The following is an 11,578-nucleotide window of genomic DNA, read 5'->3' on the forward strand; positions in this document are numbered from 1 at the left end:
GAATGCTTAGCTACCAGAAGGCGCTGCCCTACCTGTGAGGGAGGCAGAAGCACAGAGGGAGTGGGGGAGGACTGAGCCCCCCAGGATCAAGACAGCATCCCAAGACCCCACTGAGTGGGTCTCCAGCACCTTCCACAGTTTGCCTGCCTGAGGCCTGGCTGTCAGCCTCTCTGGGGCGGCTTGTCTGGTGTCTGCTCTGAGAGTTCTTGAGTTTGCTGATGGTGGAAACCCTGGCAGGGGAAGGTGCCCACCTGAGCCAGGTAAAGAAGAAAGGAGAAGGCGGGTATAGCTCCTACGGCTGGGGGTAGGTCCATGGAGGCACACAGTGTTTGCAAGGAGTGCTAGCCCCCATCCCTGCCACACCCACCCTGTGCCTGCCCGAGGGCTGGAGGGGTGCTCAGCCTGGACCCCCAGTGTGCCCAGCAGCCCACCAGGCCACATCCTGGGTGTGAGCCCCGTCTCAGTTATAGAACACCTCATCCTCCTCCTCGGAGAGGGAACTGCTGTTCACGAAGGACAGGGAGCCTTGAGCTGGGTCCCCTGGCAGCCACTGCCAATGCTGCAGTTCAGGGCTGGGGGGCTGCAGGCAGGCCACTGTGATGGGGGGCTCCTCGGGTGAGGGCCAGCCATTGGGGGAGAGGCCAGGGGAGGAGAAGGCCAGAAGACTGTCATCCTGCGAGGGGCTCAGGAAGCTGTCCTGCAGGTAGATGCTCTCCAGGTCTGGAAAACCAACAGGTGGGGATGAGGATGGAGCCCTGCCTGGACCCTGTCCCTCACCCACTCCTGGTGTCTGAGGGAAGGCAAGGAACAGAGGACCTGAATCCAGATCCCTGTTGCTGCTGAGCTGTGTGACCTTGAGCAAGTCACTGAACCTCTCTGAGACCCAGTTTCCTCCCTGGGGGTTCCAGGGGTAGCAGTGGCCCAAGCCTAACGGTTAGGTGCACAGGCTCTAGAGTAGCCTGGCTGGCCTCGAATCCTTGCAGCTCTGAGAAATGGGATACCCAGTGTTCCTCCTGGGCCTCTCCCCCTCATCTGCCCCTCACTGTCAGAGGATTAAATGAGACAATTTGTGTTTAGGCTTCACCCAGGACCCAGGCTCGCTGAAGCCTTCAGCAGTCACCCGGGGTTTCTAGAAAGGTGGTTGGTCTGCCCAGTGTTAAGGTTCAGATCCTGGCTGATGTCTCTAGCTGTGTAATCTGGCAGTTTCTGAATCTCTTGGTGCTTCAGTTTCCTTATTTGTAAAATGGTGATAATAACCGGCTCTACTTCCTGGGCTGTTGTGAGGATGAAGTGAAATAACACATGTGAAGCACGGTGCCTGGCACACAGTAAGCACTCACATCATGTTATCCGTTGTAATTACTATTCTCTCCTTTAGGCTCATGGCATCCCTGGGTAGTGCGTGAACAGGGCAAGGGTCACCAGCCCCATTTCACGACAAGGAAACTAAGGCTGAGGGAAGGAGGGGGCTTGCCCAAGGTCACAGTGGATTTGGTGGCAGACAAGGCACCTGGCCTCAGCTCTACCACCTGCCCCGCCCTGCTGCCCCCCTGGGCTGTACCCTGTAGGTGGACAATGTCCTGGGTGCTGTTCTCAGCGTGCAGCTCCTCGTCGTCCAGTGAGGACCAGGCACTCATTGTGGCCTCTGTGATGGCGAACTGCTCGGCAACCCCTGTGGGGGGACAGTGAGACCCAACTCAGTGGGGGCACAAGCAGAGGGTGCCAGGCCAAGCTGGCAGTAGGACAGGCTGGGAGTGGTCAAGAACGCCCACTTACTGCCCTGCCCACCCCATGCCCATTACTGCTCCCTGCCCAGACAGTGCCCAAGGGCTGACCCTGCAGAGCCCCGCCAGCCCCCATCTGCACACCCACCCCCAGGCTGACCTGCGGCAAAGCGGGCCTCACGCAGCTCATCTGGCAGGCAGCAGTAATGCTCATCCTCGGCTGACGAGAGCTCCCAGCCTGACCACTGGGCACTCCAGCCCTTCCACTCGATGAGGTGGGCCACGCGGCCACGTGCCATGGCTGTGGGCTTGGTGATGTGGTCCTTGATGCTCTGCACCACCCCTGGAGGCATTGAGGGTAAGTCACCTTAATATCCCAGGTCCCCAGTACTTCAGGCCCACCCATCAGCCTATACTCCACATCCATCCAGTGCCCCTGACTACCAAATGCCCTGTTCCCACCCAATGTCCCATGTCCTCAAAGCCCTATACCCACCCAATGCCCTGTACCTATGTAATTCCTCATGCCTGGCCAATGCCTGTCCCCACTCACTGCCTCTCGCCCTCCTCAAGCTCTACGGCCCTACTTCACTCAGACACTCCCCACTGCCCGCCAATGCCCTGCTCCCAGTCAATGTTATGGCCCACCTGGTGCTTCTTTCCCAGGCCTGCCATACCCCTCCTTCCCCCTCTGACCAAGTTCAGACCTTTCTGCCCGAGGAGATCCATTGTCCATTATCAATTAACAATTTCTGACAGAGCATCTCCTGTGCTTGGGCCAGCGCCAGCTCCACTGAAGTACAATCTGATCGGGTGGAGCAGGCAGGGAAGACTTCCTGGAAGAGGTGGGACTGGATTTGCCCTTTGATGGATGGGGCTGGGTTTGGGCAGATGAAGGCAAGACTGGAGGCTACTTCAGGGATGAGGAGAGGACGAAGGCATAGAACAGTTCCGTGTGATTCTAGGACTACTGGGGGTTAGACATGGGGGCAACACCAGGACTGGGGTGACAGGATAGGCAAAGAACCAATCAAAGGCCAAGCAGATCTGGAGAGCCAGGCTCAGGAGCTTGTATGTCTCTCTATAGCAATGGGGAGCCACAGCTAGATAGTGAGAAGGAGAGTGACAGGGCGACAGGTGAGAACTGCTGTTTAGGAAAAACCTCCTAATTAGCAGGTCGTGGGGGCCATGGGTGGAGGCAGGGAGACCATTAGCCACCATTGGAATAACCCAGCAAGAGTCAGGGCAGGGCTGGGGTGGGTGGGGGCGGTAGGCTGGGGGAGTTCTTGGACTAGACCAGTTGGACGTGGACATGACTGAGAGAGGGCTGTCAAGCATGATTCAGCATCTTCATTAGCCAAGACTGAAAAACAGATCTGGGAGTCACTGGGGGTCCCTGAAGCCACAGTGTAAGGAATAGCAATATTTAAGAAAGATGAGGTTTCTACAAAGGAAACTAAAGACAAAAAACTCTGGGAAAATGGGAAAGGCAGGGTGAAGAAGAAGAGGGGGAGCCCTTCCCCAATCTGGGGAGTGTTGGAAAACAGGGAAGGTGTTTTCGAGAAGGGGGTAGTGTTTAACTGGCCCCTGAAGGGCAGGTGAGGTGGAGGGCAGGTGTTTCTGGTGAGGAAACAGCATAGGCAAATGTGGGGAGGGGAGAAAGCAAGGGACCTTAGGTAGCTGGGAGGGATTTAATAAAATGGGGCGAAGAGGCTGGCAGGCTGAGAAAGATCTGGAAGGCTGGGCTGTGGGCAAGCTGTAGCCCTAACAGCTGCTGGGCTCCTTGCCGAGACCTCTTTACTGGCCTGGTGCCCATCCCCCAGCCACTGCTAATGGCTCATATCTGCACCCTTCTCAGGAGAATTGCCTATCACGGGCTGAATTATGTCCTCCCCAGAATGTGTGTATCTATTTGGCTGGGCCATGATTCCCAGTACTGTGTGGTTGTCCTCCATTTTGTGATTGTAATTTTATGTGAAAGAGGATTAGGGGTGGGATTGTAAGACCCTTACCCAGGTCACATCCCTGATCCAATGTAAAGGGAGTTTCCCTGGGGTGTGGCCTGCACCACCTTTTCTCTCTCAAGAGATAAAAAGGAAAGGGAAGCAAGCAGAGAGTTGGGGACCTCATACCACCAAGAATGCAGCACTGGGAGCAGAGCACATCCTTTGGACCCAGGGTTCCTGTGCCTGAGAAGCTCCTTGACCAGGGAAAGGTTGAGGACAAGGACCTTCCTCCAGAGCCGACAGAGAGAAAAAGCCTTCCCCTGGAGCTGACGCCCTGAATTTGAACTTTTAGCCCACTTTACTGTGAGAGAATAAATTTCTCTTTGTTAAAGCCATCCAATTCTGGTATTTCTGTTATGGCAGCACTAGATGATTAAGACATTGCCTTTAGCTGGTGGGAGATGCCTCGCCAGAGATGCCTGCCCGGGGGGTTACCGAGGCCCCCCAGGGGCAGCCAGTGACTGGCTGATGTGGACATACAAAAGTCCAGCCACCCTGCCCCAAAGTGTGATAAATCCTACGGTGTAATTTATGCTCCAGAGCTCCCCCTGCAATCAGGCTGAGAGAGAATGTGCTTCTCTTGCAACTTTGTCTTTGCTGCCCCTGCCCTTCCTGCTCCCCTCACTCCCTGCAGAAGTGATTTGCTGATTTGCAAAAGTTAGATCACCAGACGTTTCTTCCTAGTCTTTCTTAGACTGGAAGCTCCTCTGAAACCTGTTCAGCCTCACAGCAACACAGAAGCCTCTACTGACGGATGGGTGGTGGCTGCGCTTGAGGTACACTGGCGGAAAATCAAGCCCGGGTCTCCCGCATCGAAGGTGTGAATTCTACCGCTGAACCACTGCTGCCCCCAGTGTCTGGGGCTGGGCCAATAGACTACAAGGGTAAGAGAGGGGCAGCTGGAACCTACCCACAAGGGACGAGGTAGCCAGGGCTGCCACGTTATAGTTGCTGGAGCAGGATCTGGAGTCAGACAGGTAGCCGTTGGTGGTCTGGAAGCACCTCTGTAGGATGGGAAGGAGAGGTGAGAGGATGGGGCACACCTGCCAGATGACATTCTCCCACCAATACCACCCCCCAATGCCCAGCCCACCCCTGAACCCTTGGGCAGTAGGACAGGACAGGGCAGGTAAAGCCAGGGAGATCCTACTAATTCCCACAGGACCACCCACCCTGCTGTCTTCATCAGCTTCCCTCCTCCCAGAGTTGGCAGGACTGTGTGCCCAGGCTGGGCACAGCAGAGGGGATAGTGGTGTCAGCTATGGCTGGCTAGGCTGGGGCACAGGCAAGTCCACTGACCTGCCAAGGATCCCAACAGAAATCCATCTGTTTGTCCTAAAACAAGAGGAGAAAGAGGATCAGGCAGTGCCTGGCACCCAGGGCCAGCAGATGGCAGAGTCCTGGAGCCCTGGGTGGTGGGTCAGGTCAGCGTCTGGTGCTCTGTGAGGCCAGGGTCGGCCTACCTGTGGGCCTTGCCCTAGTGTCTCGTACAGAGAAAGAGGAGGGGGATGGCAATGGTGGCACTGCCAGGAGAGGCAGTGGGTGCAGGGGATGGGTCAGACCTGGATTTGAGACCTGACTGCCATTTCCTAGCCAGCTATCCTTAGACTATTGACTTAACATCTCAGAAGTGGGGTCACTAGGGGGTGCAGGGGGTACGGACCACACCAGGTGACACTATCAGAGGGGATGACACCAAAATGACTGCCTATAAAATTTTTGTGCACTGTTTCAGCAGAAATTTATTATTTTTTATAAAAATATCCCTGTAGTCAGTTATAACAACAAAAACATTTTTTCTAAGCCCAGCTTACATGTATCAGTATACCTGGTTGTTAGGTGCCGCTGAGTCGGCTCCCGCTCACAGCGACCCTATGTACAACAGAATGAAACACTGCCCGGTCCTGCGCCATCCTCACAATCGTTGCTATGTTTGAACCCGTTGTTGCAGCCACTGTGTCAGTCCATCTCATTGAGGGTCTTCCTCTTTTCCCTGGCCCTCTACTTTACCAAGCATGATGTCCTTCTCCAGGGACTGATCCCTCCTGATAACATGTCCAAAGCAAGCGAGACAAAGTTTTCCCATCCTCTCTTCTAAGAACCACTCTGGTCGTACTTCTTCAAAGACAAATTTGTTCATTCTTCCGGCAGTCCACGGTATAGTCAATATTTTTCACCAGCACCAGAGTTCAAACGCATCAATTCTCCTCTGGCCTTCCGTACCCATTGTCCAGCTTTCGCATGCATATGAAGTGATTGAAAACACCATGGCTTAGATCAGGTGCACCTTAGTCCTCACAATGACATCTTTGCTTTTTAACACTTTAAAGAGGTCTTTCAATACACCTACAAGGCTAAAATTCTATGCTAATTTACTTTTTGAACCTTCTAATGGAAACCCTGTTGGCACAGTGGTTAAGAGCTACAGCTACTAACCAAAAGGTCAGCAGTTTTAATCCACCAGCCACTCCTTGGAAACCCTGTGGGGTGGTCCTACTCTGTCCTACAGGGTCACTATGAGTTGGAAGCGACTCGACGGCAGTGGTTTGGTTTTGGTGTTCTTATATTTGCTGATTTTGTCAAATTTTCTGGTGTTTTAGCTACAATATTGTGGTAATTAGTATTTGTGAACCTCTATCAATAACTTTTTTGAGAATGAAGTAGTGATCAAAGGAAAAGGAGTGATATAGAGGAATTATGATTTACAAGTAACGTTAAGTACATAAAACATTACTAAGAATTCTGTGTGGTCTGGTATAGGAGAAGGTCTACGGTGGTGTGGGGGTGACACCATGAGTTACCACACCATGAGTCACTGCACGGGGTGACACCAACCCTAGTGACACCACTGGGACCAGGCTTGTTTAGAAAAGAGTCCTGTACTGAAGGTTTTTTTGCAGATAACAAATTCTGCTACTAGCCCACAGCTCCTTAGCAGCCTGCACTGCTCTCTGGAATGGAATTCTCATCCATATGGATTAGGAGGATTTTGCTAGGGGCTCCAAATCCTGGAGCATAATTGCCACCCTTGCCCCATGGTTTGTGGCTTGAACCTACCAGTCATATAATTGCCCCCCCCCTTTTTTTTGAGCATATACCACATAGCATTGTGGTAGGAATTATGCCTACGTTATGTTTTTATGCTTCTCCAGGTAAGCTTTTACCCGTCTGGTAAGTGGCACTGTTCCCATTTTACAGAAGAAGAAACTGAGTTTCTGAGATGCAGTGGCATCACTAGGGTTGGTGTCACTCAGTGTGGTAACTCATGGTGTCAGCCCTCCTCACGGACCTCTTCCCGTACCAGACCAGTAACATTTTTTGTACTAATGTTACTTGTAAATCGTAATTCCTGTATATTGCTCCTTCTTGTCCTTCAGTTGCTACTTCATTCTCAACAAAGTAATTTAGCCTAGAGTTTTAGCCTTCTAGGTATATTGATACATGTAAGCTGGGCTTATGAAAACTTTTTTTGTTGTTATAACGACAGGAATATTTTTATGAAAAGTAATGAATTTCTGCTGAAACACTGCACAAAAATTTTATACATAGTCATTTTGGTGTCACCCTGTGATAGTGTCACCTGGTGCAGTCTGCACTCCCTGCCTCCACCTCCCACGCCCTACTGACACCACTGCCTAGTCCAGGGCCTAGAGGCAAAGCATAATTCAGGCCCCTCCTGGCTGAATGCCTTAAGGTCCCTGACCCCACGGGAAGTAGCCAAGCTTGGCAGGGAGGGAAGGAAATTGGAACGATTTCTGCTCCCTGTGGGGAGCTGCAGGGGACAGGCCCGGGACCAGAGCACAAGCAGGGGTGAAGGAAGGGGTGAAGAGTGACCAGTTACCTTGCCAGTGACATGGTCTGGAGCAATGGTGGGCGGGTGGCTGGAGGGCAGGTCTGGGTTCAAGGGGTCTGTGCCCTGGGGCATGGGGCAGTCCTTGTGGGCACTTGTGAACAGATCTGAAAATAAAAATGACAGGAGGAATTTACAAAAGCTCAGTCCCCTACTGCTTACAAAACCTTACATCAGCCCTGCATGATGGGTATTACTGTATTATAACCCTTTGTCGTTTTACAGAAAGGAAAGGTCAAGTCCACAGCAGGTGACGGGTTCAGCCACACTTCTCCTAGCTGGTCCTCTCTGTAGGAATTTCTTACCCCATCTTCTTCATACATACACACGTACAGTGATGAAAATACATGCCAAAACATTGGGCAATACAACTTCCACGTTTACAATTCAATGACATGGATTACATTTTCACGTTGTACCACCACTATTGCTATCCTTTTCTAAAACATTCCACCATTAACATAAACTCCACGCCCCTCAAACAAAAATTCCCCCTTTCTCCCTCTCTCCCACCTTCGGTTACCATTAATAACCTTTGGTTTCTCTATATTTGCTTATTTCGTGTAAGTGAGATTGGGCAGGATTTGTCCTCTTGCAGCTGCCTTATTTCGCTCAGGATGATGTTTCCAAGGCTCACCCATGTTGAGGCGTGCATCGGGACTTCATGTCTCTTTACTGCTGCAGAATATTCCATTGTGAGTATATACCACATTTTGTTTATCCATTCATCTGCTGATGGACATTTTGATTGTTTTCACTATTGTGAAAAGTGCTGCAATGAACATTGGTGTCCATGTTTTTGTTTGCATTCCTGCCTTCACTTCCCAGCTTCTTTTTACTCCCTTTTCCTAATTCTAGACTCACACTCCAACATTTTTTGACCTTACAGAGACCCCCAGGCCATTGGTCCTATTCTTTTCCCATAACTTTGTATGCCCTCACTTCCCTCCTTGCCCAGCTAAGACTCCCTGGCTCATCTTATATGCGCTCCTTTGCAGATACCTAAACTCTCAGCTCGGCTGTAACCTAATTATCCATCTGCTCTGAGCCTGGGCCTGAGGAGCTGAATGTTGCTGGAGGAAGTCACTAGCCTTGTGTTAAGTTGGTGACCCCTAGTCTGGACACTGCCCAATAATCCTTCTACATTTCCTGCTAAGTTTGCTTCCCACCAGGTGGACTATTGCACCCCACCTTTCCAGCTCAAGTCTCTGGGTAGTGCAAATGGTTAATGAGCTTGGCTGCTAACTGAAAGGTTGATGGTTCAAGACCACCCAAAGCCACCTCAGATGAAAGGTCTGGCAATCAGTCACTGAAAACTCTTTGAAATACAGTTCTATTCTGACACACATGGGGTCACCATGAATCGGAATCGACTTGAAAGTAACTAGTTTTCCTTCTCAAACCTCCAACACCGCAGCTCACCTCCTCACACTCTGCTGCTGGCTTTTCCTCACCCCTCACCGAAATCTAGAAGCCTTCGATGGCATCACCCTGATCTTCCCACCCCAAGTCATCATCCTGCCTGCATTTCTGCCCATATCCTCTACTTATTCTCCTGCCACAAGGTCAGCTCCTCCACACAGGAGCTGGCCGCATCCCTGCCGTCTACCTGGGGCTCTGTTCTCTCTGCTGGGTCATCAGTGTTTCTCTCTCTCCGAATCACTCCATGAATATCGCGTGTACTGCAATGCCTCCTTGCCTCTGCTCAGGAACTCTTCTGTGTTCTCTCTCCTGCCTCCTGCCTCATCAAGTCCCCTCACGACAGGGTCAGGCCATCAGCATCCAAGAAGCCCAAGCATCTCCCATCTTCTAAAAACCTTCTCTCCATCTCTGTTTGCCTTCAGCTACTTCCCCAACCTCTGCCCTCCTTTGCGGCCAGACTTGCGGAAAGAGTTGCGTAGCACGTCTGTCTCCTTGTCTCCCATCTTCTCCTTCCTCACTCCAAGCAGGCTTCCATGAGACAGGCCTTGTCAAGCAGCCAGTACCTCATGTGGCCAAGGCCAATGGTGACTTCTCTGTCCTCATCTTCCTGTCAGCAGCACATGGATGTTGCCCAGCCCTCCTCTTTCTCTTCCTGGCCTCCCTCCCACCTCCCTGGCTGCTCCTTTTTGTCCCCTTTGCTGGCTCCTCCTTCTCTGCTCAACCCCTAACTGTTGGCTGCTCCACAGCTCCATCCTGTGCCCTTTCTCACCTCCATTCTCTCATTTGCGTGCTGCTGATGCTCACACTTACACCTCTAGCCCTAAGCCCTCGCTTGAACTCCTGGATGAACTTCCAACTCCCTATTTGGCTGCCCAATGGGCATCTCAAACCAGTCTGGGCAAAAAAGGATTCACAAACCCGTGTCCATTCTTCTTCATCTCTCTGACTCCAGGAAATGATGCAACTGTCCACTCAGTTGAACCAACTAAAAACCTAAGAGTTCCTGGAGTCCTGTCTTCCCTCATTCCCCCTCAATCCCAACCAAGCCACCAGGAAATCCTATTGACTCACCAACATACATTCCAGGCTCATCCTTCTCCACCTCCACCACTGCTCCCCTGGTCCGAGCCATCACTGTCTCTCTCCTGGACCACAACAGTCTCCTGCTTCCTCTCCTGTCCCTGTAGTCCACTCTTCACACAGCAGCCACTGGGCATTTTACGTTCTAAGTCAGATTGGGTCATTCCTTTGCCTATAGCCTGCCACGGCTTTCTTCCATTGTACTTTGGGAGAAAAGCCAGCACGTTCCTACAGCCTTCAGAGCCCTACCTGGCCAGCTCACCTATCCTATCCCAGACCTCAGTTGTCTTGCCCCTTTGTTCACTCTGTTCTGGCCACTCTGGCCTCCTTCTGCTCCTCACATGGTCAAGTCTCTTCTGGTCTCACAGTCTTTGCCATTACTGTTGCCTCTGCCCAGAACACTCTTTCCCCAGCTCTTCCCCAACCTCATCATTCACACCTCAGCTCAAGGTCACCTCCTCAGAGAGGTCTTCCCTGACCTTGTACCCATGTGGCCCTCCCTGTCCCGACTCTGGTCACTGGCCACTGCCTGTCACATTGCCCAGTTTTACTTCCTTTATAACATATCACTTTCTGTTATGCCTTGTTTATTTAAGCTTTCACCACGTACCATACCCCCTTACCTACCCTGGGTGAATGTCAGCTCCATGAGACCAGAGACAGCGGCTTCCTTGCTCACTCTCTGTCCCCAGAGCCTAGAACAGTGCCTGGCATATAGTAGGTGCTCTGTAAACACTTACTGAATGAGTTCTACCTTTATTACGGCATTTAGCATAGAGTGTCTTGGTAAAACTATTTATGTGTGGCAGCTCGTTGAAGGCAGCGACCGTGTCCTGTTTCTTGATGCATCCTGGTGCCTAGCACATTAATAGGTTAGCAGAAACTGTTGAGGGAATGGACAAGTGCGTGTCTTTTTCTCTAAGTGGAATTCTTGGACTGAATTCATGGACTGAATTGAAGGAGATCTTTCCATCTCCAGAGGACAACTGGAACTCCCGTATACTTCATTTAATTAATGTATTTATTTGCTCTTTGATTCATTAAAAAATATTAGCTGAGTACCTACTGTGTGCAGGCACTGTTCTGGGCACTGGGCACAAAGTGATGAATGAGACAGAGTTGGTTTCTGCCTTCACAAAGCTGACATTTTAGTGGGGGAGATGGACCATTAACAAAAAACTCACAAATGAGTAAGGTCATTTAGATAGGGGTCATAGCTATGAAGAAATCAAGTGAGATGATGGGTCCTGCTGTGGCCCATAACTGGATGAGAAAGGTCCAGTTATGTGACAACGTGGAGGATGATCATTCATCCAGCCAGCCAGCCAGCCAGCCACCCATCCATTCATTTATCCATCTACTACACTTCACTGGGCAAGTGCCTGGGAACAAAATGAGATTAAGACTCTGTCCCTGCCCTCATGGAGCCCCCAGTCTTGTAGAGGAAACCGGCATAAAAACTCCTCATTCAAACACCGGGGGGACCCAGGGGGGAC

The 11,578-nt window shown here is 51.4% G+C and overlaps 1 protein-coding gene across 1 annotated transcript; it reads right to left on the reverse strand.

Annotated features, from left to right (window-relative positions):
• Positions 1-402: 402 nt before the first annotated feature.
• FAM131C (family with sequence similarity 131 member C) lies at positions 403-8,221 on the reverse strand. The gene is made up of 7 exons (XM_049875512.1): positions 8,218-8,221; positions 7,572-7,687; positions 5,030-5,065; positions 4,641-4,734; positions 1,885-2,067; positions 1,562-1,672; positions 403-720 (listed from the first exon to the last, which is right to left on the reverse strand). Exons 1-7 carry the CDS (start codon positions 8,219-8,221, stop codon positions 461-463), a joined length of 804 nt encoding a protein of 267 aa, XP_049731469.1. The 3' UTR covers positions 403-460.
• Between the last annotated feature and the right edge of the window lie 3,357 nt (positions 8,222-11,578).

The sequence above is a fragment of the Elephas maximus genome, chromosome 3 (assembly GCF_024166365.1).
Source record: "Elephas maximus indicus isolate mEleMax1 chromosome 3, mEleMax1 primary haplotype, whole genome shotgun sequence".
In the NCBI taxonomy this organism is placed as follows: Eukaryota; Metazoa; Chordata; class Mammalia; order Proboscidea; family Elephantidae; genus Elephas; species Elephas maximus.

What these genes read in the sequence shown, in the direction of transcription:
- FAM131C (XM_049875512.1), bottom strand. An exon ending in TGAGGCCCGCTTTGCCGCAG is followed by an intron (nt 1,673 to 1,884) that starts GTCAGCCTGGGG and finishes GTCCCCCCACAG; the next exon opens with GGGTTGCCGAGCAGTTCGCC. An exon ending in GGACATTGTCCACCTACAGG is followed by an intron (nt 721 to 1,561) that starts GTACAGCCCAGG and finishes TTGGTTTTCCAG; the next exon opens with ACCTGGAGAGCATCTACCTG.